Source organism: Dromaius novaehollandiae, chromosome 25, assembly GCF_036370855.1.
Source record: "Dromaius novaehollandiae isolate bDroNov1 chromosome 25, bDroNov1.hap1, whole genome shotgun sequence".
In the NCBI taxonomy this organism is placed as follows: Eukaryota; Metazoa; Chordata; class Aves; order Casuariiformes; family Dromaiidae; genus Dromaius; species Dromaius novaehollandiae.
In genome coordinates, this window is record NC_088122.1 from 6,233,811 (window position 1) to 6,256,311 (window position 22,501).

General features: G+C 62.2%; 1 protein-coding gene across 2 annotated transcripts; it reads left to right on the forward strand.

The window, feature by feature from the left end:
* Nucleotides 1-1,214: 1,214 nt before the first annotated feature.
* NRTN (neurturin) lies at nt 1,215-17,589 on the forward strand. Of its 2 annotated transcripts, none has more exons than XM_064497333.1 (3): nt 1,215-1,327; nt 12,379-12,522; nt 13,891-17,589. In XM_064497333.1, the coding sequence occupies exons 2-3, from the start codon at nt 12,390-12,392 to the stop codon at nt 14,331-14,333; spliced, it is 576 nt and encodes a 191-aa protein (XP_064353403.1). In that variant the 5' UTR covers nt 1,215-1,327; nt 12,379-12,389; the 3' UTR covers nt 14,334-17,589. The 2 variants fall into 2 exon arrangements, with proteins under 2 accessions (XP_064353403.1, XP_064353402.1); XM_064497332.1 differs by having other exon boundaries at nt 1,271-1,327; nt 12,288-12,522.
* The last annotated feature ends 4,912 nt before the right edge of the window (nt 17,590-22,501 follow it).

Below are 22,501 nucleotides of genomic sequence, written 5' to 3' on the forward strand. Positions count from 1 at the left end.
CAGGGATTTGAGTCCTGCTGCAGGTAGGGACTCAGGGAGGTTTGGGTGCTGCTGCAGGGAGGGATGCAGGGATTTGGGTGCTGCTGCAGGGAGGGATGCAGGGATTTGGGTGCTGCTGCAGGGAGGGATGGTGGGATTTGGGTGCCGCAGCGGGGAGGGACACAGAGATTTGGGTGCCGCTGCTGGGAGGGATGCGGGAGGTTTGGGTGCCGCAGCGGGGAGGGATGCGGGAGGTTTGGGTGCCGCAGCGGGGAGGGAGGCGGGAGGTTTGGGACGAGCCCTGCAGCCCCGGCGAGCCGGGTGCCGGCTGCTCCGCGCGGCCCCTCTGCACCGGGCTCCAGGGGCAGGACAGGGGGGTCCGGGGGTGGCGATGGGGGGATCCGGGATCCGGGCGGGCGACTCGGGGCCGGGCCGGGGGATCGGGGCGGCAGCACCGGGGGCCCCGGGGGGCGGACCCGGGGGATGGCGGAGGCCGGACCGGGGGATCGGGGCGGCCGGGATGCGGCGGCGCCCGGGCGGGGCGGGGAGGGGCCGGGCAGGCACCGGCCGCCGCCTCCTCCGAGGGAGCCGCGGAGGCGCCTGGCTGCGGGCGCGGACGGCACCGGCACCGGCCGCCGGCCCGGGGCTCGGCGGCACCGGACCGAACCGCGCCGGGGGAAGCGGGGGCGGCTGCGGGCGGCGGCAGCGCGGGCGGCCGCTCGGGGCAGGGCTGCGGCGGGCTGGCGGCGGCACCGGCCGCGGCACCGGAGCGCAGCCCGGCTCGGGACCGGGGGGAGGCGGGGCCCGGCGGGGCGGCGGAGCCGGGCCGCTCCAAACCCGCCCCCCGCCGCGGGGAGGAGGCGGCGGCCGAGCCCCCCCCGCCGCCGCCGCGCCGAGCCCCAGCCGCGCCGCGCGGAGCTGAACCGAGCCGAGCTGTGCCCGGGCCGGGCCGAGCCGAGCCGAACTGAACCGAGCCGGACCGAGCCGAACTGAACCGAGCCGGACCGAGCCGAGTCGAGCCGAGCCGAGCCGAGGCGATCTGAGCTGTGTCCGAGCCGAGCCGAACCGAGCCGAGCCGAGCTGTGCCCGGGCCGGACCGAGCCGAGCCGAGCCGATCTGAGCTGTGTCCGAGTCGAGCCGAGCCGAACCGAGCCGATCTGAGCTGTGCCCGAGCCGGACCGAACTGAACTGTGCCCGAGCCGGACCGAGCCGAGCCGAACTGAGCCGAGCGGTGCCGGGCCGAGCCGCTCTGCCCCTCGCTCATGGCGGCCCCCGGCCCCACGCGTGTCCCGGTGCCGGTCCCGGCACGGAGTCGCCGCTGAGCGCTGCGCCGCGGCCCGGCGTCCAGGTGAGCACCGCGGGCAGCCGCGGCCGGGCCGGACCCCGCAGCGGCAGCGCCGAGCACCTGCCCGGTTCGGGGCGGGGGGGGGGGGGGGGGGCGGCGGCGGCTCCTGGCCCGCTCCCGGCGGCGGGGCGGGGCGCGGCGGGGCTGGGGGGCGCCCCGGGAGGGACCCCTGGAGCCCCCCCGGGAGGGAAACCCGGAGCCCCCCCGGGAGGGACCACCGAGCCCCCCTGGTTAGGAGCCCCAGACACCCCCTCCGGTTAGGAGACCCCCGAAAGGGACCCCAGAGCCCCCCCCCGGGGGGGAACCCGGAGCCCCCTGGAGCCCCCCCGGTTAGGACCCCCCGGAGCCCCCCGGTTAGGACCCCCGAGCCCCCCTCAGCGCCGGGGGCCGGATCCAGCCGAGCCCCAGGGAACCCGGCCGAGCGCAGCCCCCCTGATCCCCGCGATCCGGCCCCAGAGAGCAGGACTTCAGCATCCCACCGCCCAGACCCCCCCCCCCCCCCGGGGCTGATGCAGGGGTCCCGTCGCCCCGCAAACGGTGCAGACCTCCCCCCGGGGCAGGGGGCAGCGGGGGCCGCGGCAGCCAGGCCTTCGGAGCCGCCCGGCGAGGTCGCTTCGTTTTCAGAGACCATCCCGCTCCGAATATTTTACTTGAAGAAGCGGAAAGCTCGGCGGCTTCGGCTGCATCCGCAGCGCCCGTCGCCTTCCTGCGGCTCCGGCTTTCGGCCGCCTCCGTGTCGCGGCAGCGATAGCCGGAGCTTAGTGGGGGCCGGGAGGCGGCTTTGGCCCCGGCGGCGGCGAGGGAGGGAATTTCCCACTCTTGCTGCGGGCTCGAAAAAAAAACCAACCCCCCGACCTAGACCTCGGATGTCTTTATTGCACATATATGGTCGCTCGGTAGCCGGCGCTGATTTAAACCCGAGCGTTGCTCCGTGAGCCAATCCGCAATTCGGCGCTGGGGCGAGGGCCTGGTTTCTCCCGGGATGGCGGGGGGAAACGGGGCCGGAGCATCGGGTGCCGAGCGCCGCTCACCTGCGGCTCCCTCAGCGGGATGCTCCGGGGCAGAGCGAGCCACGGGGAAGGGTTTGGGTGGCTCGAGGTTGGTTTTTTTAGCTGCTTTGCTTTAACGGGACCTTGAGGTCCTCGAAGCGCTTCGCGCCCCGCCGCGGCGCTGGCTCCCGGGCTGCAAAGCGGAGTGAGCGCTGCGGCGTCCGAGGTGCCCGGCACGAGCATCCTCGGCAGCATCCGGGCTTCCTTCGGCGCCGCTGTCCGGATCTGGGATGAGGAGGACGATGAGAGTCATTCCTGTTTACACAAGGCATTAAATAACCCCAGATCCTCCAGCGCTCGCTCCGCTTTGCTCCGGCTCGTGCCGTGTTTTGGGGAAGGGAGGTGCCGGGCTCTCACGCCGCTGCCGGTCCCCGTTTTGCGGCACCTCAGGGCCGCCGGGTGCCAAAGGAGGCTGGGAAGCTGCAGCCTGGCTTTGGGCTTTCCTGCAATTCGGGGAGGGCTCAGCACCTTTCGGGGCTTGCAGGATGCAGCCCCCGAGCCGCGAGACGACCGCTCCCACGTAACGCGACCGGGAGGGGAATGCAGCTCCTGGCCCCGCTGCAGCGTCCCGTCTCCCGCCCTGGGCAAGGCTGCTGGGTGATGGGGGACCGCGTCCCGGGATGTGGGACCCTCCTGGGTGGCCCCGGTTCCCTGGGCAGCGGAGCAGGCCCGGCTCTGGGTGCCCTCCCACGGCACCGAGGCGAATCACAGCTCGCTGCTCGGCTGTTTCCATCTCCGACTAAAACACCCTTCCTAGGGCTGATGTGGTGCCGGGCTCCGGGATTTCGGGACACGCTTTTACCATCAATTCCTGCCTTTGGAGGATGCAAAGGAAGGATCCAGCATTTGCCCCTCGCTCTGCCCGCGCAGGTCCGCACTGCTGCGGCTGTGGTTTTCCCCCCCGGCACCGCAGGCGCTTTTGTTGCTGGCCTAAGCTAAAGCACATGTGCAAAACCCAGCTTTTGGGCCCGACCCCTTGCCGAGCCCCAGCGAGCGACACAGCTCCCGGGAGGCTGCGAGGATCCCTTCCCGGCATCGCTCAGCCGAGGGTGCCTGCATCCCACATCCCGCATCCGCTGCTGCGCGCCGGGGCGAGCAGCCGCTCCGACGTTAGCCCTGCTCCGGGCAGGCGAAAGGGCCTGGGGATGCAGAGATCCCATCTGACCTCGCTTTTTCTAGCGTCTCGGAGTGATTTCCCCACGTTAAATTTGGAGGAGGCAGAGGGAAAGGCGAATTTATCTTGCCTTTTATTTGCCTTCTATTTTGCTGTAGGGCAGCGCCTCAAATCCACGCGGGAGGAAAAAAATAAGCGTGATGCTTCCGTGCTGGCGATGCTGGAGATGCTTGAGCATCCTCTCGCCTGAAGGAGCATCCCGAGGCGATGGGCTGCGTCAGCCCTTTTTCCAGGCGGGATCGGGGCCCCGAGCGAGCCGCGCTCAGGAGCGGTTTCCTCCGCCGAGCCGGAGATTGCTCGCTCGGTCCTGCAGGCATTGCTCCGGGATTTCGGAGGGTCCCTCGGGTTCGGGCGGCAGCTCTGGCCGGGTCGCGCGGAGTCGTGCGATGCCGAAACGGTCCCCGAACCCGGCTCTGCCGACGGAGGAAAAACTCGCGTGCGTCCCGCGAGGAGCCCAACGAGGGGCCAACGCTCGCGGTTTATTTAAAGCAAGCAAACGGTCCTGGGGGATTTGGGGCGCTTCCCTGGGGCATCCGGACACCGCAAAAAGCATTTTTAGGGTCCGAGGAGGTGGGAGCTGTTTGCGGCCCCCCTGCATCCTCCCGGCACCCGCGGGCGCTGCACCTGCGCCGAGGGGGAAGCAGCTCCCGTTTTACCCTCCGCGAATCCAGCTGCGGAAGCGGAGCGCGACGCGGCGGCTCCGCTGCGGGTCGGGAAAAGCAACACGCGCTCGGATGCCGGGGCAGGAAATGAGCTGCTGCGGGGCTTTTGGTGGCTTCCTCGCCTTTAATGATGTTGTTCTTGGCCGGCGGCTGGCTGGGAACATATGGCGTATTTATTGCCGGCTGTTGGCGACACTCTGACCCTCCGCTACGAAACGCCGGGGCCGTTTCGCTCGGCGGGGACGGCCGGCGAAGGGGAGGACGGAGAAAGCGGCCGGCACGAATCCGCTCCCCGGGCTCTGCTCCCGCGGAGGGGTCACGAGACCCCCAAGCCTCTGTGCCCACGGCGGAGCAAGGGATGCTCCAGCATCCCACCGCAGCCATGCGGGCAGATGTCAGCGCTGATGGAGGGGCCAAGCAATTTGGGGGCTTCGCTCTTCCTTGCTTTAATTTCCTCCTGCTCGGAGCAGCACCGGCGGCTCCGGCTGCAACATCTGCCCCAGCCTCGGGGCCGCTCCACGGGCCACCGCGGGTGACAGCGGGCTAAAAGACCCCTTTTATTTTTTATTATTTGCAGACCTGATCGATTTTGAGCCGAAGTCCGCGGGAGGCAGCGGCGGGGCGGTAAGAGCGATCGCTTTGGGCTTTGCGCCTCTTGCATCCGTGGCGCCGCTGCGGGGGACCGGCCTGGCCATCGCCGGCCGTGGGCGCTCGGGGGGCTCTGCCCTGCTCCGTTTTGGAGACCCCCCAGCTATTCCCCCACCCGTCTCAGTTCTCGGCCCTCTTCAGCCCCAGCATCTCCGCGTTTTAACTTCCTCCCGCCCGCTCGGGGCTGCCGAAGTCTCCGTTCCCGGCGCGCTGCCCGGGGAGGGCTTCCTCGGCCTCTCGGAGCGGCGCTAAGTGGTTCAACACGTCGGCGGTCGCCGCTGGAGGCGGACGGCGAACGCGGATGCGATGTGAGCCCGTGCACCGTCCCAAACCCGCTGGAAGGGTTTAGCGCAAATTGGATTTGCGAACCGCTCTCGGGTCTCTCTGCCCTCAGCAAAGCGCCGTAATCCCTGGCGGGCGCCTCGACAAGCCGATTCCCTATGTGCGAAAGAAAAAAGGATAAAAAAGGATAAAAAAAAGAATATAAAAAAAAGGTTATATAAGGAAAAGGGCAAAAAAGGTGCTGGGCTTCCCGTCCTTTCCACTCGAGGGCCAAGCCTGCGGGCAGCCCGAGCCGTGCCGATCGGGAAGATGCCGGCCCGGCGTTCCCGCGCCAGGAAGGTGCGAGCGGCAGGGCAGCTCCGTTCCTCCGGCGAGACCGGGGCACTTCAGGTGGGAGCCGAATCGTGTCGGTCGTTATAGCTTCTGTATCTATTTATTTTTGGAATTGGGGACGGTTTTGCGGTTCCCGGGAGAGCCCTTGCAGCGGGTGATGGTGCTGGGAAAAGGCGGAGGTGACCGCTCTGCTCCCGCCGGCGGCTTCGACGTGGCTGGGAGAAGGGCCGGGGGTCTCGGGGGGGTGGATAGCTCGGCCGCGGCTCTCCGCTTGCTTTCAGCATTGGGGAAACTGAGGCACGGCGATGTTTCCCCCCCTCCGCCGGGACCCTCTGCGCTGGGGGTGCCGGTTGCCTCCGCGCGGCCCCTAATCGGATTAAGGGGAAACGGATTTTCCCGGGTGCCCCGAGGCGGATCAGGGCGGGCGGCGCGGGGCTGTTTCGGGGAGGGGAGGAAGAGGAGCGGGCTGCCTTCGCCGCAGCCCCAGCGGCCTCGAGACGCTGTTCCGACATCCAGCATGGTGCTCACTGCTTTTGCTCCACGAAAAATGACGCTTTCCCTGGAAAAGGCAGAAATAGCAATAATAAAATAAATCGGAGCGGCCCCCCAGCCGGCCCGCGTGCCGCTGCCGGAGGCGCAGCTCGATGCTCCGCGAGCGGCAGCTGCCGAGTCCATCCCGGCATGTGCCGGACCGCGGGAAAAATCCCACGGAGGCGCCGCCGCTCTCGGAAGGGGGGAAAAACCTGGATATTTCCATCCCGCTGGCATGTCCCGCTGCGGCCCCGGCCTCGCGACGGCCCCCCGGTACCGGCGCGCGGGGTTGAAAGCACATCTGGGGCCTCGGCTCGGCGCCGCTGCCAAAATTTCGGCTTTTAACCCTGTCTCCCCAGGCGCTGGCCTTGTTCGAACAAGCCGCAGTAATTAGCTTTTCTGCAGCAAACTGCCTGCTTTTGGCATCGCGGCGATGTTTAGTTGGGGGGGCTGGTTTGTCGCTCGGGGCGGGGGAAGAAAATGACGTTTGGCCTTTGGGTTTTGGCTCGGGAGCCGTTTCCCCGGTGGAAAAAGGGGGCTCGAGGGACGGGGGTGAGCGGCCGAGGAGCCCTGGCACCAGCACCCATGGGTGCTGGGGGGGCCATTGCTCCTGTTTTCACCTCGCCAGCCTGCGAGTTATCAGCAATTTCCTAAAGGAAACTGGTACAAACTATCCCGGGATCAACCTCAGCTCTGGGATGAAGATTAGGGTAAAAATTCCCGCAGGATGAGAGATTTTTGAGTGATTTTTTTGTTTTCCTCCCTATCAGAAAATAGCTATTTCCATCGATTTTTTTTCTGCCGTGTCAGCGTTTTGTTTTGCAATCTCCCGTTATTCCCACCTCGGCCCTTGCAAAAGCCGGGTGCTGAGCGGCCGGGGGCTCCGGGTCGGTTCAGCCCCCGAGGAGCCGACTCGCATTCGATCCGGCCGGATAGTCGGATTCACGTCGCGGCTCCGTCGGGAACCGACGAGCAGCGTTTTAGGAGCCGGGAATTGCCCCGTGGGTCGAGGCATGGGAAATTTCTCAGGAGGAGCCGAGCCTGGAGGAAGCCGCTTTCCGCATCTCGGGGCTTTGGTACCGCCTTGCTGCGAGCGGACGGATGAGGCCGGACGGCGGCCAAGCGACGGAGACGCATGCGAGGAGAGGAGGATGAGGAGGCAAAGCCACGTTTCCGCTCGCCTTCCTCGGCACGGCTCTGCTGCCGTCGGAGAGGAGAGGAGGCTCCCGGAGAAAGCGCGCGGCAGGAGGACGCGGCTGCACGTGCAGCTCTGCTGCTTCGGTGCAACCGGCTCAGAGCATCCCTGTGCCGTCTCCGGAGCGTGCCGCTTCCCGCGCCGTCCTTGCCATGGGGATTTCTGCACCACTCGCATCCCGGCACGGACGGGATGCCCGGGATGGATTTTCTTCTTTTTTTTGCTTTTCTTGCACGGCTGCTCGGCGGGATACAAACCGCGGCTGCCCTAATTCACGCCGTATGCAAACGCCCCGCCGGCGTGGGAACGGCATGGCCAGGAACACCGTCATCCTTCCCCCTAGCTGCTGTTTTCCCACCGGCGCTCGCTCCCGAAGGCTTTTTCCCGGCAGAGCAGGGCCGCGGCGGGAGCCGCGGGATGAGGTTTTCCAGGGAGCGGGAGGAGAAGCAGCCTTGAGGGAAGAGCTTGGGAATTTCTCCACGCTGGGCTGGGTTTCACTTCGGGAAAAGCAGAACCATGTGCGATGCTCCCACTTTCTGCTTTTACTTAGTTGCCGGGGGGAGCCGGCGTTCCCGCGGAGCATCGCCGCAGCGATGTCCCCGGCTCCTCACCCCGCGGGACGGCGGCACTTGGCCGGACGCCTCCGAGCGGAGCCGGCAGCCGGCGCTGGCTTTTTCCCAATTACGCGTCCGGGCGCTGGCGGGAGAGTCCGACCATTCAACAGTAAGGAAATCAAATAGGAGCATAATAAGATTCAGGAGCGTAGTGAGATATAAAAGAAGATCAAATAACATCGAGTGAGACGGAGGTAGAGCAGGGCTTGGGGCTCTTTTTCTTTCCAAGCTCCCCGTTTTGGGGCCAGCCCCATCGTTCTGGCAGGGTTTTGCACTGCCAAGCCGCCAACCGGGTCGAAACCCAGCTGTTTTGGGCCAGAAGCAGGGCGATTGGAGATTTTTGGAGCGGCTTGCTCGCTCCCTCCTCCGGCGGGCGGCATTGCTCTGGGGTGAGCGGAGGCTCGGTCCCATCTGGCAGCCGGGATCACAGGCGGCTGCTCCGGCGGGTCCCTTCTCCGGGAGGGAAGCGGTTCCCGGCGCCGGGCCCGGGTCTCGTTCGGAGGTTGGAGGAGCCGCTGCTGCCTGGAGTTGCTTTACCCTGACGTCGCTCCTGGATGGAAATTGTTTAATTCCTGCCGGGTGAGTCATGCGGAGCCGGGATTTCAAAGCCGCTTGGCTCCCATGTAAGGCACTAAAATAAACAGGGTGGCAGGTGGAAGCTCTCTGTGATGTCCCGTGGAGGTCGTGATCCTCCCAAGCGTTCCCTGGTGCCAAAACCTTGGCCACTCCGCGTCCTCATCGAGCCGAGCGGGGTGGCCGAGGCCGAGCAGTTGAAAACGATGGAGCGATGCCCGGAAGCACGAAGCAACTTGAAATTTGTGACATGCTTAAAACGTGACGCCTTTTGGGTTGCCTGCTTTCTGGGCTTGGAAGCGTTAGCGCGGAAGGGTTTCGAGTCTCCTCCTTCCCCCGCGCCGGCGGGGAGGATTTAGGGCGAGGATGAGCTGGTGCTTTCACCCTCCATCTCCCGGCTGCCGGGGCTTTAAGAAGCCGGCGGAGATCCTGAAACGCATCCTCAAAGTTGGCCTGGAAATTTGGAAAGCGGGTTAGAAAAGCAGAGCTGGGAGAAAAACCGAAAGTGTGAAAAACAGGGAAGTTTGGGGAGCCTGAATTTCTGCCGGCGAAGGCAAAACGGGCTGCGGGTCTCTGCAGGGAAAAGGCTTCTGCTCTTTAATCTCACATTAAAACTCAACGGCAACTCCAAGCATCGCGAGCGAAGAAGAATCGCCCTAGAAATCTGGCTTTTATTTATTCCTTTATTTCCCAAGAGCGAGGGCAATGGAGCACGGGATAAGTCTCCTTAGGGCGGTGGGGTGGATTCGCTGCTTTGATGCCGAGACTGGATCCCTTTGGAAAAGCCAGGATCCCTCCCTCCCGGGGAGGATCCGTGCCTGGAAAAGCAGGCTGCTCCTTCCGTCGCCGCCGAGCCCTGGGGCGAGGGATGCGCGCCGGCGGCGCTGCCGGGGGTTTTGCCGGTGAAGCGAGCTCTTCGGCACGCCGAGCATCTTCTTCTAGCGGGAGGCAGTCGTGGCACCCGGAGGTGGGTGAGTCCCGGAGCGAAGGTTTCTCTTCCGCGGGATGAAGTTTCATCCAGCGCGGCTGGATTTTCGTGATCCAATTGACTTATTGGGAAAGCGCGGGAAGATATCGAGGTCCGGGCTGTTCTCCGGGAATACAAGCTGTGAACTTTCTCATGCCTGGGTGAGTGTCCGCGGGCCCTGCCACGCTTCCGGGAGCCGCATCCCTGCACATCGGCTGCAAGGCGGGTTAAGCACACGTATTTTCCCACCCATCCGGGGCCAGGGAAGTGCGTGCCGGCGGGATGCTGCAGCCGATGGAGGGCGATGCGTGAAGCTGAGGTTGCTCCGTGGCTTTGGCTCCCGCGAGCAGATCCCGAAGCCTCGGGGCGGCCTGGAAAGCCAGCGCTCTTCGGGTTGCCAGCACAGGCTGTGTGAAGATGGGGGCATCCTTAGCATGAGGCTGTGCCTTGCCCTGCATCGTCCCGTCCCGACATCCATCCTTCCCTCCGGACGTCCATCCTTCCCTCTGGACGTCCTTACAGCCGCTTTTTTACGCCCCCGGCTCCTTGTCTCCTGCGGAGCGCTCTCGCCTTGGTCCTTGCCGCAAACCACCTTCGGCTGCGCCCCGAAGCCCAGAGCTGCGTTTGCCGGATTCCTCCATCCCTTCCAGGGTGGCAAAGCCGGCGGCAGCTGTGGCATCCCGAGCTCGGTGGCTCCCGGGCCCAGTGCCGTGCTCCAGCATCGCTCCCGTGGCGCGAGCATCCCCACGAGTCCCGCGCTGTGATTTGCGCGGCGGCGTTCCTCTCCCGCTCTGCGTTTCGGCTTTCCCCGTGGGTCGGCACCCCTGCTCCATGATTTTTTAGCGCAGGAGGAACTGAAGGCGGACCGGGATAATTATTGCAATGGTTTCGCACGTCAGAGCGGGGATTTAGGCTTTCGACGAAGCTTCGGCTGCTGCTGGGTTTCCCCGTGCCGAAGGGATGCCCGGGCACCCCGACCTCTGGATCGGCGAGAAAAAGCCGATTGCAACCGCGCGTTGAATCCCGAGCGGGGGATTAACGGCCTCCAGCCGGACGGAGAGAGCCGGACCCATTTCCTCGCCCTTGGAGGGTTTCCCGGCTCCAGGGGAAGCAGGTCCTGTGCAATGCCCAGGCGCGATTCACCTCCCCAAAATCCTGGCGAGAAAATCGCCTGGAGCCCGGTGCCTCCCCGCTCGGCTCTCCGGGGCGGTGTCGCGCCGAGGTTTCCCTCGAGCCGGGTGCGGATCGTGCCCCGGGCGCCGTTTCCCGGCGGCGTGTGACTTCGCTGCTTCTCGCTCCGGTGTCTCGGCCAGCTCTGCCTCCTCGGACCGCGGCGGTGTTTCGCGAGCTCGCCGCCTTATATGGCTAAACTATTCTTTTTCTAACTTGCTCTTGTTTATAGCCCTGTTTTAAAGCATTTAGGCTCTGGCTGGCTCATGCAATTAGCTTGTAACCTACAGGGCATGTAATTACTACGTTAGTTAACATGTAATTATTTGCACGCTGTAAAATAAAGCGGTGCTGCTGACGGGGCGGCGTTCAGGCTCCTTTCGTTATTCTCCACAACAGTAAAAGCGAACGTGTCAAAATCCCCTTTTCAAATAAATGTTCCCCCTCAGTAAATTCTATTGGCAAATATTACTAAACTATTGGGGTTTTTTTCTTCCTCTTTTTTTTTTTTTCCTTGTGGAGAATTTGTTTGCAAAGGAGAAATGTTGGGTGTTTGCAAAGGAGCTGAAATGGAAAAAGGAAAAAAAAATAAGGGGGGGAAGGAAGGAGAGCTATTGCAAGTCAGCCCTGATTTTTTTAACGGGGCTTTAGTGGTTGACAGCTCGCTGCCAGACCCGTGCGCGCGGTTTCCCGCTGCCCATCGGCACGATCGATCGGAAAATCCTAAAATCCCAGCAGATCCAATGGGCTCTGGCCTGGGAAAATCAGCTGTGTGGCGCCGGGCGGGAGCCCTGCCTGCTCCCCGCAGCTGCCCCGGGAATGAGCTGCTCGGGTTTTCCCGGGGGTTTGGGCCGTTTCGGATTGGCAGGGAGCTGCTGTCTCGGGATGCCGGGATGGAGGGCAGGGATTTGGTCCCCCTGGCCTGGGGGGGCTGACGGAGGATGCTGGACCGCCGCAGCCTCCCGGGGCCACTGCAGCATCCCGGGGCCATTGCAGCATCCTGGGACCATTGCAGCCTCCCGGGACCGTTGCAGCATCCCGGGACCATTGCAGCATCCTGGGGCCATTGCAGCCTCCCGGGGCCGTTGCAGCCTCCCACGACCGTTGCAGCCTCCCGGGGCCGTTGCAGCCTCCCGGGGCCGTTGCAGCCTCCCGGAACCGTTGCAGCATCCCGGGGCCATTGCAGCCTCCCGGGGCCATTGCAGCCTCCCGGGGCCGTTGCAGCATCCCGGGGCCATTGCAGCATCCTGGGACCATTGCAGCCTCCCGGGACCGTTGCAGCATCCCGGGACCATTGCAGCATCCCGGGACCATTGCAGCCTCCCGGGGCCGTTGCAGCCTCCCGGGGCCGTTGCAGCATCCCGGGGCCATTGCAGCCTCCCGGGGCCGTTGCAGCCTCCCGGGGCCATTGCAGCATCCTGGGACCATTGCAGCATCCCAGGGCCATTGCAGCATCCCACCAGCGCGGTTTCTCCCGCGTGTGGTCCTCCTCAGCGCTCCGGGCACCGTTTCTCCCAGCACGGCTGGACCGCAGCCCGGCCCGGCTCCGGGGGGCACCGAGCTGCCGTGCCTCAGTTTCCCTCTTGCAGCACCAGCCCGATACCGGGGCGGGGAGGAGGATGACGGGGCCGAGACCGAGGGCCGGTGCCGCGGGAGCGCCGTGGCCGGGGAGAGGGGGGAGTCGCGCCGGCGGGGCGGGACGGCGGGGCCGCGGCGGGGGGGGGGCGGCCGCGTAATAAGGATATTTGTTTTGCCTGTTTTACAGAGTTTCAATGTTCTGACTTGCTCTAAGATGAAGGTATGGAAGTTTGCAGCCATTGCATCGATGCTCCTCAGTTCCCTGTTATCCATTTTAGTTTGTAGAGACATGCTCACCGGGAGCCGGAAATACAGCCCCTCGCCTTCCTCGCCGGCCTCACGGGCATCCTCCTCCTCGCTGCCGGTGGCGCCGCGGAGATCCCCCCGGGCCCTGGACCGCCACAGCTCGCTGCTCTCTCAGTGTAAGCGGCCCCCGGGCGCGAGGGTCCCACCCTGCTCCCCGCGGGCTGCGTTTTCGGCTAAAGCCGGGGTCGAACCCGCCTTTGCTTTTTCCCACGGCCTCCTCGAGGTGCCTTTTCCCGGGCATCCGGCTTGGGCAGCGTTCGGGCGGCCGCCGGATCGGCGGGAAGCAGCGGGGCGGCTTCGCGCCTCGCCGAGGGTTTGCAGAGCCCGGCGGGCTCCTGCCGAGGAGGCTCCGGTCTCCGCCGGGCAAAAGCAGGCGCGGGAAAAGGCAAGCTCGGCACGCCGGGAAGCCGGATCCGAGGGGCTCCTCTCGCCAAGCTGCTTTTTTAGCTCCGAACGGCTTTTTTTTCCTTTGCTTTCCGCGTTATTTTGCAATGGATGAAATGGCAAACAGGAGCTCAGCGCCGAGAAACGGCTGCACTTTGCTGGCACGTGGCGTTTCCTCCGTGACCGTTTAATCCTCCCCCTGTGCTCGCGGCCCATCTCGGGCATGTTTGCTTCCCTTCCAAACCAGAAGAGCTGCTTTGGGGTTGAAATTTTGAAATCGATGACAGGCTGTCAAATTAGCTGTCTTTCCCCTCCAAATTCGAGACGCTGGGCTCGCTGCCCAGCCGGGCTTCGAGCGGGATCAGCCCGGGGTTTTGGGCGTCCGGACGCTGCCGCCCACGGCGCAGGGGACGGTCGCCTCCGCCTCCCGTTGCTGCTCACGGAGGGTCCGGAGAAACATCCCAAATGTTTCCAGAAACCATGGTGGGAGCGAATTACCCTTTTTTTCCCCCCTCCCTAAAAAAATTTGTCGCTTTTTGAGCACCTACTTGGTGTCGTGCAGCAGCCGGGGCCGTTTGGGACGGCTGCAGGCGGGGAAGATCTGCCGAGAAGGGGGAAAAAAACAATAAAGCAGAAAGGGGAGAATTAATTTAGCATTAACCCCTAATTAATTAATTAACCGTCCCGCTGCAAATTTTTCCGGCCTGGTGCTGCGGTGGCGGCGCAGAGCCCCAGCGAGCCGGGACGGAGCCGCACGGGAAGCATCAGCGTGCCGGGGCTCGCTCCGGCTGGAGCCGAGCGGCAGCCGGATGCGGCTTCCCCGCTCCGTGCACGCTCCCGTCGCAGGGGCTCGCCGGGATCTGCGGCCGTGGGATCATTGCTTTTTTTGTTGTTTTTTCCTTTGAAGAGCTTTAGCGAGCACGGCGCAGAGCCGCGCCGGCTTTGCAAGCCCGGAGAGCCCCAGCGCCGCTGCTTGCAAGCCCGCCCGCGGCTCGGCGCTTTTTTCCCGGGATGGGGCATGCCGTTGGCGGGCCACGCGGTTGCAGACGGAGCAAACGGCGCCGGGACGAAGCCCCTGACGGCGCCGCCTTCTCTTGCAGACGGCGCCTTGCTGGAGAGCTACACGGAGGGCGAGCTGCGGCGGCTGCTGGGTGCCCTGGCGCGGCGGCGCGGGCGAGCAGCCGGCTCGGGCGGGCGCCGGCGGCCGGAGCCGGCGGGCGGCCGGGCCAAGCGAGCGCGGGGCCGCCACAAGCCCTGCGGCCTGCGGCAGCTGGAGGTGAGCGTCAGCGAGCTGGGCCTGGGCTACGAGTCGGACGAGACGGTGCTGTTCCGCTACTGCAGCGGCAGCTGCGACGGCGCCGTGCGCAGCTACGACCTCTCCCTGCGCAGCATGCGGGGCCGCCGGCGCATCCGCCGCGAGAAGGTGCGCGCCCGGCCCTGCTGCCGGCCCCTGGCCTACGACGACGACGTCTCCTTCCTGGACGCCTACAACCACTACTACACCGTCAACGAGCTCTCGGCCAAGGAGTGCGGCTGCGTGTGACGGGCTGCCCCGCGCGGCGAGGCGCAGGTTGGCGGCGGCGGCGGCGGTGGTGGGGGGTGCCGGGCTCGTCCGCCGCGACCCGGCGCTTGGCACCGCGGCGGGGGCGAGAGGGCCGAAAAGCCCCGTCGTTGGCCCCGCGGGGCACCTCTCGCCGGGCCCCGGGGCGGAGGCAGAGCCACGCGAGCGCCTGTTCGTACCGTCGCGTCGCTGCGTTGCTGCTGGCGACGCCGTTTGCTCGTGCTGCGTAAATGTATGGGGATCTCGAGAGGGTGTTGCACCCGTGCGGCGGGTGTTGCACACACATGGGGTGTGTTGCACCCGTGCAGAGTGTGTTGCACACGTGTAGCATGTGTTGCACCCGTGCAGAGTGTTTTGCACACACACACACGGTGCGTTGCACACACACGGGGTGTGTTGCACATGTGCAGGCAGTTTCGCGCACACATATGGTGTGTTGCACATGTGCAAGGCGTGTTGCACACGGACGGGGTGTGTTGCACCCGTGCAGGGTGTTTTGCACACACACACATGGTGCGTTGCACACACACGGGCTGTGTTGCACGCGTGCAGGGTGTTTCGTGCACACATATGGTGTCTTGCACGCGTGCAGGGTGTTTTGCACACGTGCAGGGTGTTTTGAACACACAGGGTGGGCTGCACTCGTGCAGGGTGTTTCACACACACACAGGGTGTGTTGCACATGTGCAGGGTGTTTCGCACACACAGATGGTGTGTTGCACACGTGCAGGGTGTTTCGCACACGTGCAGGGTGTCTTGCACGCAGGGTGCAAGTTGCTTTGTGCATGTCGCGCGCGCAGGGCGTGCTGCACGCGGGGCACGGTGTGTGCGCAGGGCGTGCTGCACACGTGCAGGCTGCGTTACACAGGCCACGGGCTCCCGCAGCTGCCCCGCGCTTGCCTTCGCCCCCGTTCCCAGCCGTGCAAGCAGAGCACGCCGCGCTGGCCTTGCAAACCGCCCCGGCGGCGGGGATTTGGCACCCAAATCCCCCGCGATTCAGCAACGGCGGTGCCGCGGCCCGGTTGCAAAGCTGCTTTCGGGGGCCTCCCCGGCATCGGCACCCAGCAGCGCGCTCGAAGCCGGGAAGCCGCCGGCAGAGGGAGGACCGGGGCCGGCAGCGCGATGCCCGGAGGTGCCGGAGCGAGCGGCAGGGCTGCCGCGGCCCCGCTCCCTTCCCGCGCTGCCCTGCAGCATTTCCAGCGCTGTCACTCGTGTTTACTCTGCGGGGAAATAAATGAGACCGCAGACTTTTGCATTCTCCGGGCAGGCTATATTTGTCGCCTGGAATTGATGGGCTTTTTTTTTTTTTTCTCCCCCCCCTCCCTTTGGCTTCCTTCCCAGAAAAAGCAAATCATAAACAGAAGGAGAATAGCGTTGGCGGGGCCTGGGCATTCGCTGCCCCGGCGCAAAGCTCGCGGCTCGCCGCCCTCGTCCTCGCCGCGGCCCCCGGCTCGTGGCCCCGCTCGGCGGGTGGAAATCCGGCTCAGGCTCCGCGCGGGATGGGTGGTTTTGGGTGGCAAAGCCGAAAGCTGCAGCGAACGGCCACGTTTTTGCAGGGAAGCGGTGCGTGGCGGCGAGCATCCCTCCGGGAGAGCCAGGATGCGGGAGAGCTGAGGGTCGCCCCGCTCCCCGCCATTGCCCGCAGCCGCCCTGGAGGTGTGAAAAACGGGATGCAGGGAGCAAAAAGCCCCGGGACCCTCTGTGAGAGGACGGGATTTTTTTTTTCCTCCGGGATGAGCAGCCCCGGCTCGCTTTTCCAGCTCCGAGCACGGACAAAGCCGATGCACGTTATGGGGCACTGGGCAGTGAACCCTGTTGCCACCTGGTCCGAGCACCAGGACAAACCAGCATCCCCCAGTTTAAACCAGTAACCCCAGCATCTCCGGCACGGGGGTGCAGCCCCGGGGCCGCACTCGGCAGATTTGCACCCGGTCGGACAACGCGACGGAGCATCCCGTTACGGCCATCTCAGAGTGGGGCTGATGGGGAAAAACATATTTCGGCTTTGGCTTTTTTTGTTTTTTAAAGAAAATATGTCGACAGTGGCGAGAGCACCTGGCGCCTGTTTTCCAGCTGTGCTTTGGGGGCAACCCGTGGGAAAATGGGGCGGATTTGGGGAGCGAGCATCACTGGGATGGCGCAGCCCGGTTTGGGTGGAAATAACGCAGAAATGGCAAAGGAAAAGGGGCAGCAGCCGGGCGTACATCATCGCAGGGCGCTGTGCTCGCGGGAGATAACCGGCTCGCCTTTGGGGGGAAAAAAAAAGCAATCCAAAAATCTAATAATAATGATAATAATAACTGCGCTCTCAAGGGCTTGGGTCCTTTCCAGTTCCGACTACTATAAAACTAAAATTAGTTTTGTTGCAGAAGGCTCCAGGGGAAAGGGGAAAAAAAAAGCAAAACCCAAGGCCGTAAAGCGGGGAAAGGCATCGCAGAAGCCGGGGGCCGAGGAGGAGGAAGGGGAGGCCGAAGGCCCCGCTGGCGGGAGCAGCCAGGGATTTGGGGTCGCCGGTTGGGTATCCACGCCGGGAAGGGGGAGAAAAGCCTTGATGAAAGCCCTGGCGGATGCAGCGCTATTTAAACAGCTCCAGAAAGTCGCCGGTGCAAAATTCCCTCCCAGCCTTGGTTTATCACGCCAGATTAATTTTTCCCCCCCCCGGGGATGAAAACAGCTCGGCGATCTGCCCTTAATAAAGAGGACCTGCCACATGGTTTCGTGCCGGGTTTAACGAGGCGTAGCCTTAAACTTGAGGCCCAACATGCAAAAAAAAAAAAGAAAAAAAGAAAAAAGAAAAAAAAGGAAAAAAAAAAAAGGGGGGAAAGGCGAAGCGTTTCGGGAAGGCCGGCGGGAGCGGGGCCGGCCGTGGGAAACCACGTCCCTCCTGGTGTCGGCGGCTCTGCCCGGCCGACTGCAGAAGTGGATGCAATGCATCTGTATTTTAGATACTCTCTATTTATTCGAAGATAACTTATGTTATTTATTTAGATACCATAGTGTGCCGTCTACATAATGCGTTCTTTCTCTCTCTCTTTTTTTTTGTTTTTTTTTATTTATTGAGCCAAAAGGTGCCAAGTGCAGTTTACATTTATTACCTGTTACCATTTATTCTGAACATTTTTTGGGGGGAGGGGGGGAAATGCAGTATGATACTATTTTTTTTTAAATGAACATAAACTCGGGCGTGATGCTGTTACATACTCACGACAAGGTGGAAATAAAAGGAGGATTATAGTGATTTCTGACCTGTTCTCTTCCTTCGCTGCTGGTAAGGGGTGTCGGGGGGGCATTACATCCTCCCAGGGATGGAGATGGGGAAATCGGCTTTTGGGGTGATGCAGGGCGGAGAAAGGGCCAATGGCCATTCACGAGGCTGAAGGGTGGCACGAGCTTGGCTTTATTCCTCGATTTCCCTATTTATGCATTAAAACCTTCATGCACAGCTGCAAAAGGCCCAAACTCATTCGTTTGGTGCTGCAAAATGCCTGGCCGCAGAGCCAACCCCGCCGGGGAGAAAAGCCACCCGGAGCCCCGGCGCTCCGGTCACCGGCAGGCACATCCTAAAAAAAAATCGGGCTGGGGCGATGGGTCTCTCACTCCGGTGCCTTTCAAGGGAGCCAGGGCGGCTTTTGCATGAAGTATGTCCCAGCCACAAGGATAAATTTGGGAATTTCCCCTCTCTGCTCTGCTGCCCTGGCCGGACGGAGAGCCGGGCGGCTGGCCCTGAGCCAGCGCAGGACCCCCCCCCCTTCAGCAGGCGATACCCCTGTTGCAACCCTATTTCGTGCATGTTGCCCCCATTTAGCAAGTATTATCCCCATATAATGTGTTATTCCCATGTAACACGTGTTATCCCCATGTAACATGTCGTCCCCATTTAACATGCAGCATCCCCAAATAACATGCTTTACCCCCATGTAACACATTATCCCCATTTAGCATGTTATCCCCATTTAACACACGTTATCCCCATCTAACACGTTATCCTCATGTAACACACGTTATCCCCATGTAACATCATCCCCATTTAATATGCATTATCCCCATTTAATGTTATCCATATGTAACATGTTATTCCCATGCAACATGCGCTATTGCCATTTAATGTGTTATCCCCATGTAACATGTGTTATCCCCATGCAACATGTTTTATCCCCGTGTCACATGCATTATCCCCATCTAACATGTTATCCTCACGTAACATGTTATCCCCATGTAATATCATCCCCATTTATTATGCATTATCTCCATTTAATACGTTATCCCCATGTAACGTGCTATCACCTTGCAACGTTATCCCCATTTAACATGCGTTATTCCCATTTAACACATGTTATCCCCACGCAACATGTTATCCCCAAGCAACGTTATCCTCATGCGACATGTTTTAGCCCCGTCAGATGCATTATCCCCATCTAGCATGTGTTATCCCCATGTAACCCATTATCCCCATGCAATGTTATTCCCATTTAACACGCGTTATCCCCATTTAACACGCGTTATCCCCATTTAACACGCGTTATCCCCATTTGACATGCGTTATCCACATGTAAGACACCTTAGATCCCCATGTAACACATATTATCCCCATTTAACATGCGTTATCCCCATTTAATACCCCGCCACATCCCCTGTCAGCACCCGGCCCAACACCCTGGGTGTCTGAGCCGTTCATGTCCTCCGAAAGCATTTTCCCCCCACCCTGGGTCGGTCAAGAAAAATCTGAATTAAATCAGTGCCGGGCTGAAAGTCTCACTGCCTCCCCAGTGAGAACGGGTGCAAACTGCTGGGTTTGCTTGCGAAAACGGCTCATCTCCACCGATGCTAGCGATCCGCCCCGGCCGGGCAGCCAGGGAAGGACTGAAAAAAAAGGCTAAAAAGCCTCGGGACTGAGAAGGTTTATAGCAGTTTTGGGGAATGGAAAGAAAAAAGCTCTGTTTATATTTCCCCTCATGCCACCCAGATTCCTGACAGCCGTGGACGGCTCGTGGCCGAGTCAAGCACCGGCGCGAAGCTCCACTCTGTAAATATTTTATGAAGCATCTTTTGAGACTCATAAATCTTCTTGTGCGTGTGTGTGCGTGTGTGTGTGTGCGTTTGTGCATGCTCCAGAAACCGAGACAGGCTGCAATCCTGCTGCCAGCCTGGCCAAGAAAAAAAAGGGGGGATAAACTGAAGTTTTAATGACCAAATTGGATAAGGCTGCTTGGAAAATCTGACTCGTGCAAGAGCATAAAAAAGAGAAGGAAAAACAAAGGTTGCAGGCAGCAGCTTGCAGCCGGGATGCTGAACCCAGGCCAGGTGGCGGGGCCGGTTTCTGGGGACGTCCCCAAAGCTGGATGGCCACGGTCGTCCCTCCGGGCTTCAGACCATGGGAAAAGAAACCCATCGCTGCCTCAAAGTGGTGTCAGTGGAAAGCCCAAAATAAAAGCAAAGCCAAGAGCATGCAGTTTGCAAGTCTCCGGGAGAAAAAAAAAAAAACAAAGCAAAAAGAATAAAACTATCTCCTCGGCATTGCAAAGAGACCATGTGTCCCTTCCTCCTTCCAACCATCTCATCTCCAGACCAAAAATTGGGTCCCTTGCCCTGGCCACCTTGGGCACGGTCCCATCACAGCTCCTCGCTCTTCCCCAAATCCTCTGCAGCTCAATAGCTTTCCTTAAAAACCTACTTATTTATGTCCCACTATCTCTGGCCTGGATGGTGCTACCAAAAATGTGAAGCCCAGGAAGAACAACACTCATTGCTTCAGCTGCTGCTTTGGGGACTTCCCATGGAGGAGAAGGAGGGAGCTCAGTGGTGCTTGGATGCCAGTGGAGGAAACAAGGTCTTCATCGCTTCATCCTCCTCCTCTCAGCCTTGCCGGACAAAATGCTGAGCAGGCTCCAAAGGCACCAGACTGCTGGTTTGGGAGGATGGTGGTCGGTGGAGTTGACAGTGTTGGTTTGGGTGGTTTGGAGGACAACCCCTGCTGCCATGAAGCCCTGGAGCTTAGAAGGCTCCAGCTGCTGCTTCTCCAGACTTTGGGCATAGCCATGTCGTTCCTCTTCCCTTCCGCGGCTGCCGAGCCTCTCCGCCGGGTCCGCACCGGGCCTGAAAAGCCGCTCAGCTGCTCGGCAGCAGAACCCCTAAAACCCAGTTTCCCATCCCATTTTGCACCAGAAAACCCCCTTGGGCAGAGCAATTCCCTGGGAGCTGGGGACATCCCATGCCCAAACCCCGCTGGCCCGTTTCTTCCTGGTCTCAACCTAATTCCAACCCGTTTTGCTGTCTCTCCCGTCTCCCCCGAGCAGCTGCTCTGCCAGATGTGCACAGAGACGATGTTTCAGCATCCGCCCTGCCCTGCGCGGGGACCGATCTCCTGCCGCTCCAGCCAGGCAGGAGGCTGGCAGCAGCGACGGCTCCCCGTGCCGAAAAGCCATTTTTCGGGAAAAGCCGCTTTCCTGAGCAGGCCACCAGGCCCCCGTGACCCCCCCGGAGCACGACGAATGGGGACATTTTGTCCCGCTGTCCAGGTGGACGTTGGCCATCGTCCCCACGTCCCGCCTGGCTGCAGCCTCTGCTCCAGCCCCACGGCTTGCGCCTGCCACAGCGCTGGGTCCACTTGCACCCTGCAGCCTCGGGGATGCTAAAATAAGGACACCCACTTGCAAGGTGCAATCCAGGGGCTGGCGGTGCCCTGCCAGCCCCATCTCCGTGCGACGTCAAGGATCCTCCGACTATGCTCGTGCGAAGCACAAATAACCCCACTACCGCTCGGCGCGCCGGTGGCAAAAAAACCCGTCTCAAAGTCGAGGCTGGAGAGCGTCCCACCGGCCTTCTGTCCGCTCGGGAGGAGGAAAACAACAGAGGAAAAAGAAAAAACTGAAGGTAGCTGAGCTAACGCCGTTAATATTTGCACTCTGGCAGGTTTCCCGCCGGTCCGGAGACACGGAGGGTTTTTTTGTGGGTTTGCTGGCTCCATCCGGAGGGCCGCGGCGCAGAGCAAGTTTGGGAAAGGAATAAAGCGAGCTGATCCGCGCAGGCTGGAGCCAGCTCTTTGCAAGCGTTTGCATGGGCCAGGGTGGCTAAACGGCCGACGGGCTCGGAAAGTGGACGGAAAAGGGTTTTTTTTTCCCGCAGGGGGAAATAGCCCAAGGGGCTCAGTTTGCCCGTGGCACATGGACCCCGTCCGCGCGGAGGATGGAGCCGGGATGCAGCAGCCCCTCGGGCACTCTCCTGCGGTTCGAGTCCCTGCACGGGGCTGTCTCCCGCCGGCCCCCGCGGGACTGGCTCCGTTTTGCAGAAATACTCCTTGTTCCACTCCGGAGAAAACCCTCCCTCGCCCGGGGCTTTGCTGCCGCATTTTGGGGGGGCGGGGAGAGTTTCTGAAGTTTGCAAAGGCATGTCTTTCCACCGAGCTTGCCTTTCAAACCGGCTCGTCCCCTCCCCTCGCCCGCGTGATTTACGTGCTTTGGGTTGACCTCAAATGAAAATTTCCAAATTCAATTTTTCCGGGCTTCTGCGAGGAGCCCTCAGCATTTGTTTCGAATCGACACCCGCCCCCCTCCATCCCCTTCCCCGCGGACCTCCAGCACAGCCGGCTCCCTCGCTCGCCCCTCGCCGGAGGGGGCTTCTCCACCCGGCTTCTGCCCCCAAAATCACCACTTTTCCCCCCAGCTCAAGCAGCGCCAGCACCAAAGTCGGTCGCTGCAAGCCAGAGCCAGCCCTGGTGGGATCCATGTGCCCTGGGAAGGTTTTGCCGGCGCTCGGAGCGTGCAGCTGGGCAGCCTTACTTTTCCTTGCATTGAGGCTTTTTACGCATTTTTTTTTTTTTTGCAACTCAGGGACTTCCTAAGCCAGCGGGTGCCTGGGGGCGGATTTTTTCCCACTTAGCACATTTTTCTTCCGCGCGGCCGTGCCGGCGCTCTCCGAAGCGGTGCAAACTCGCGCGCTCTGGCCGAGCGCCGCATCGCGTGACGAACGTCCCCGTTCCGCCGTCTGGGTTGCAAATTAGCCCGTGCGACATCCCTCGCTGCCGCGGAAAGAGCAGCGGCAGCCTCCGACGGACCCCCCCGGGCCCGCGGGCAGACGCTGCTCCGCGGCTGGCAATCGCCTTCCCCAGGCGGCTGCCGTTTGCTCCAGGCTGGCCCGGCGGCTGGGGCACCTTC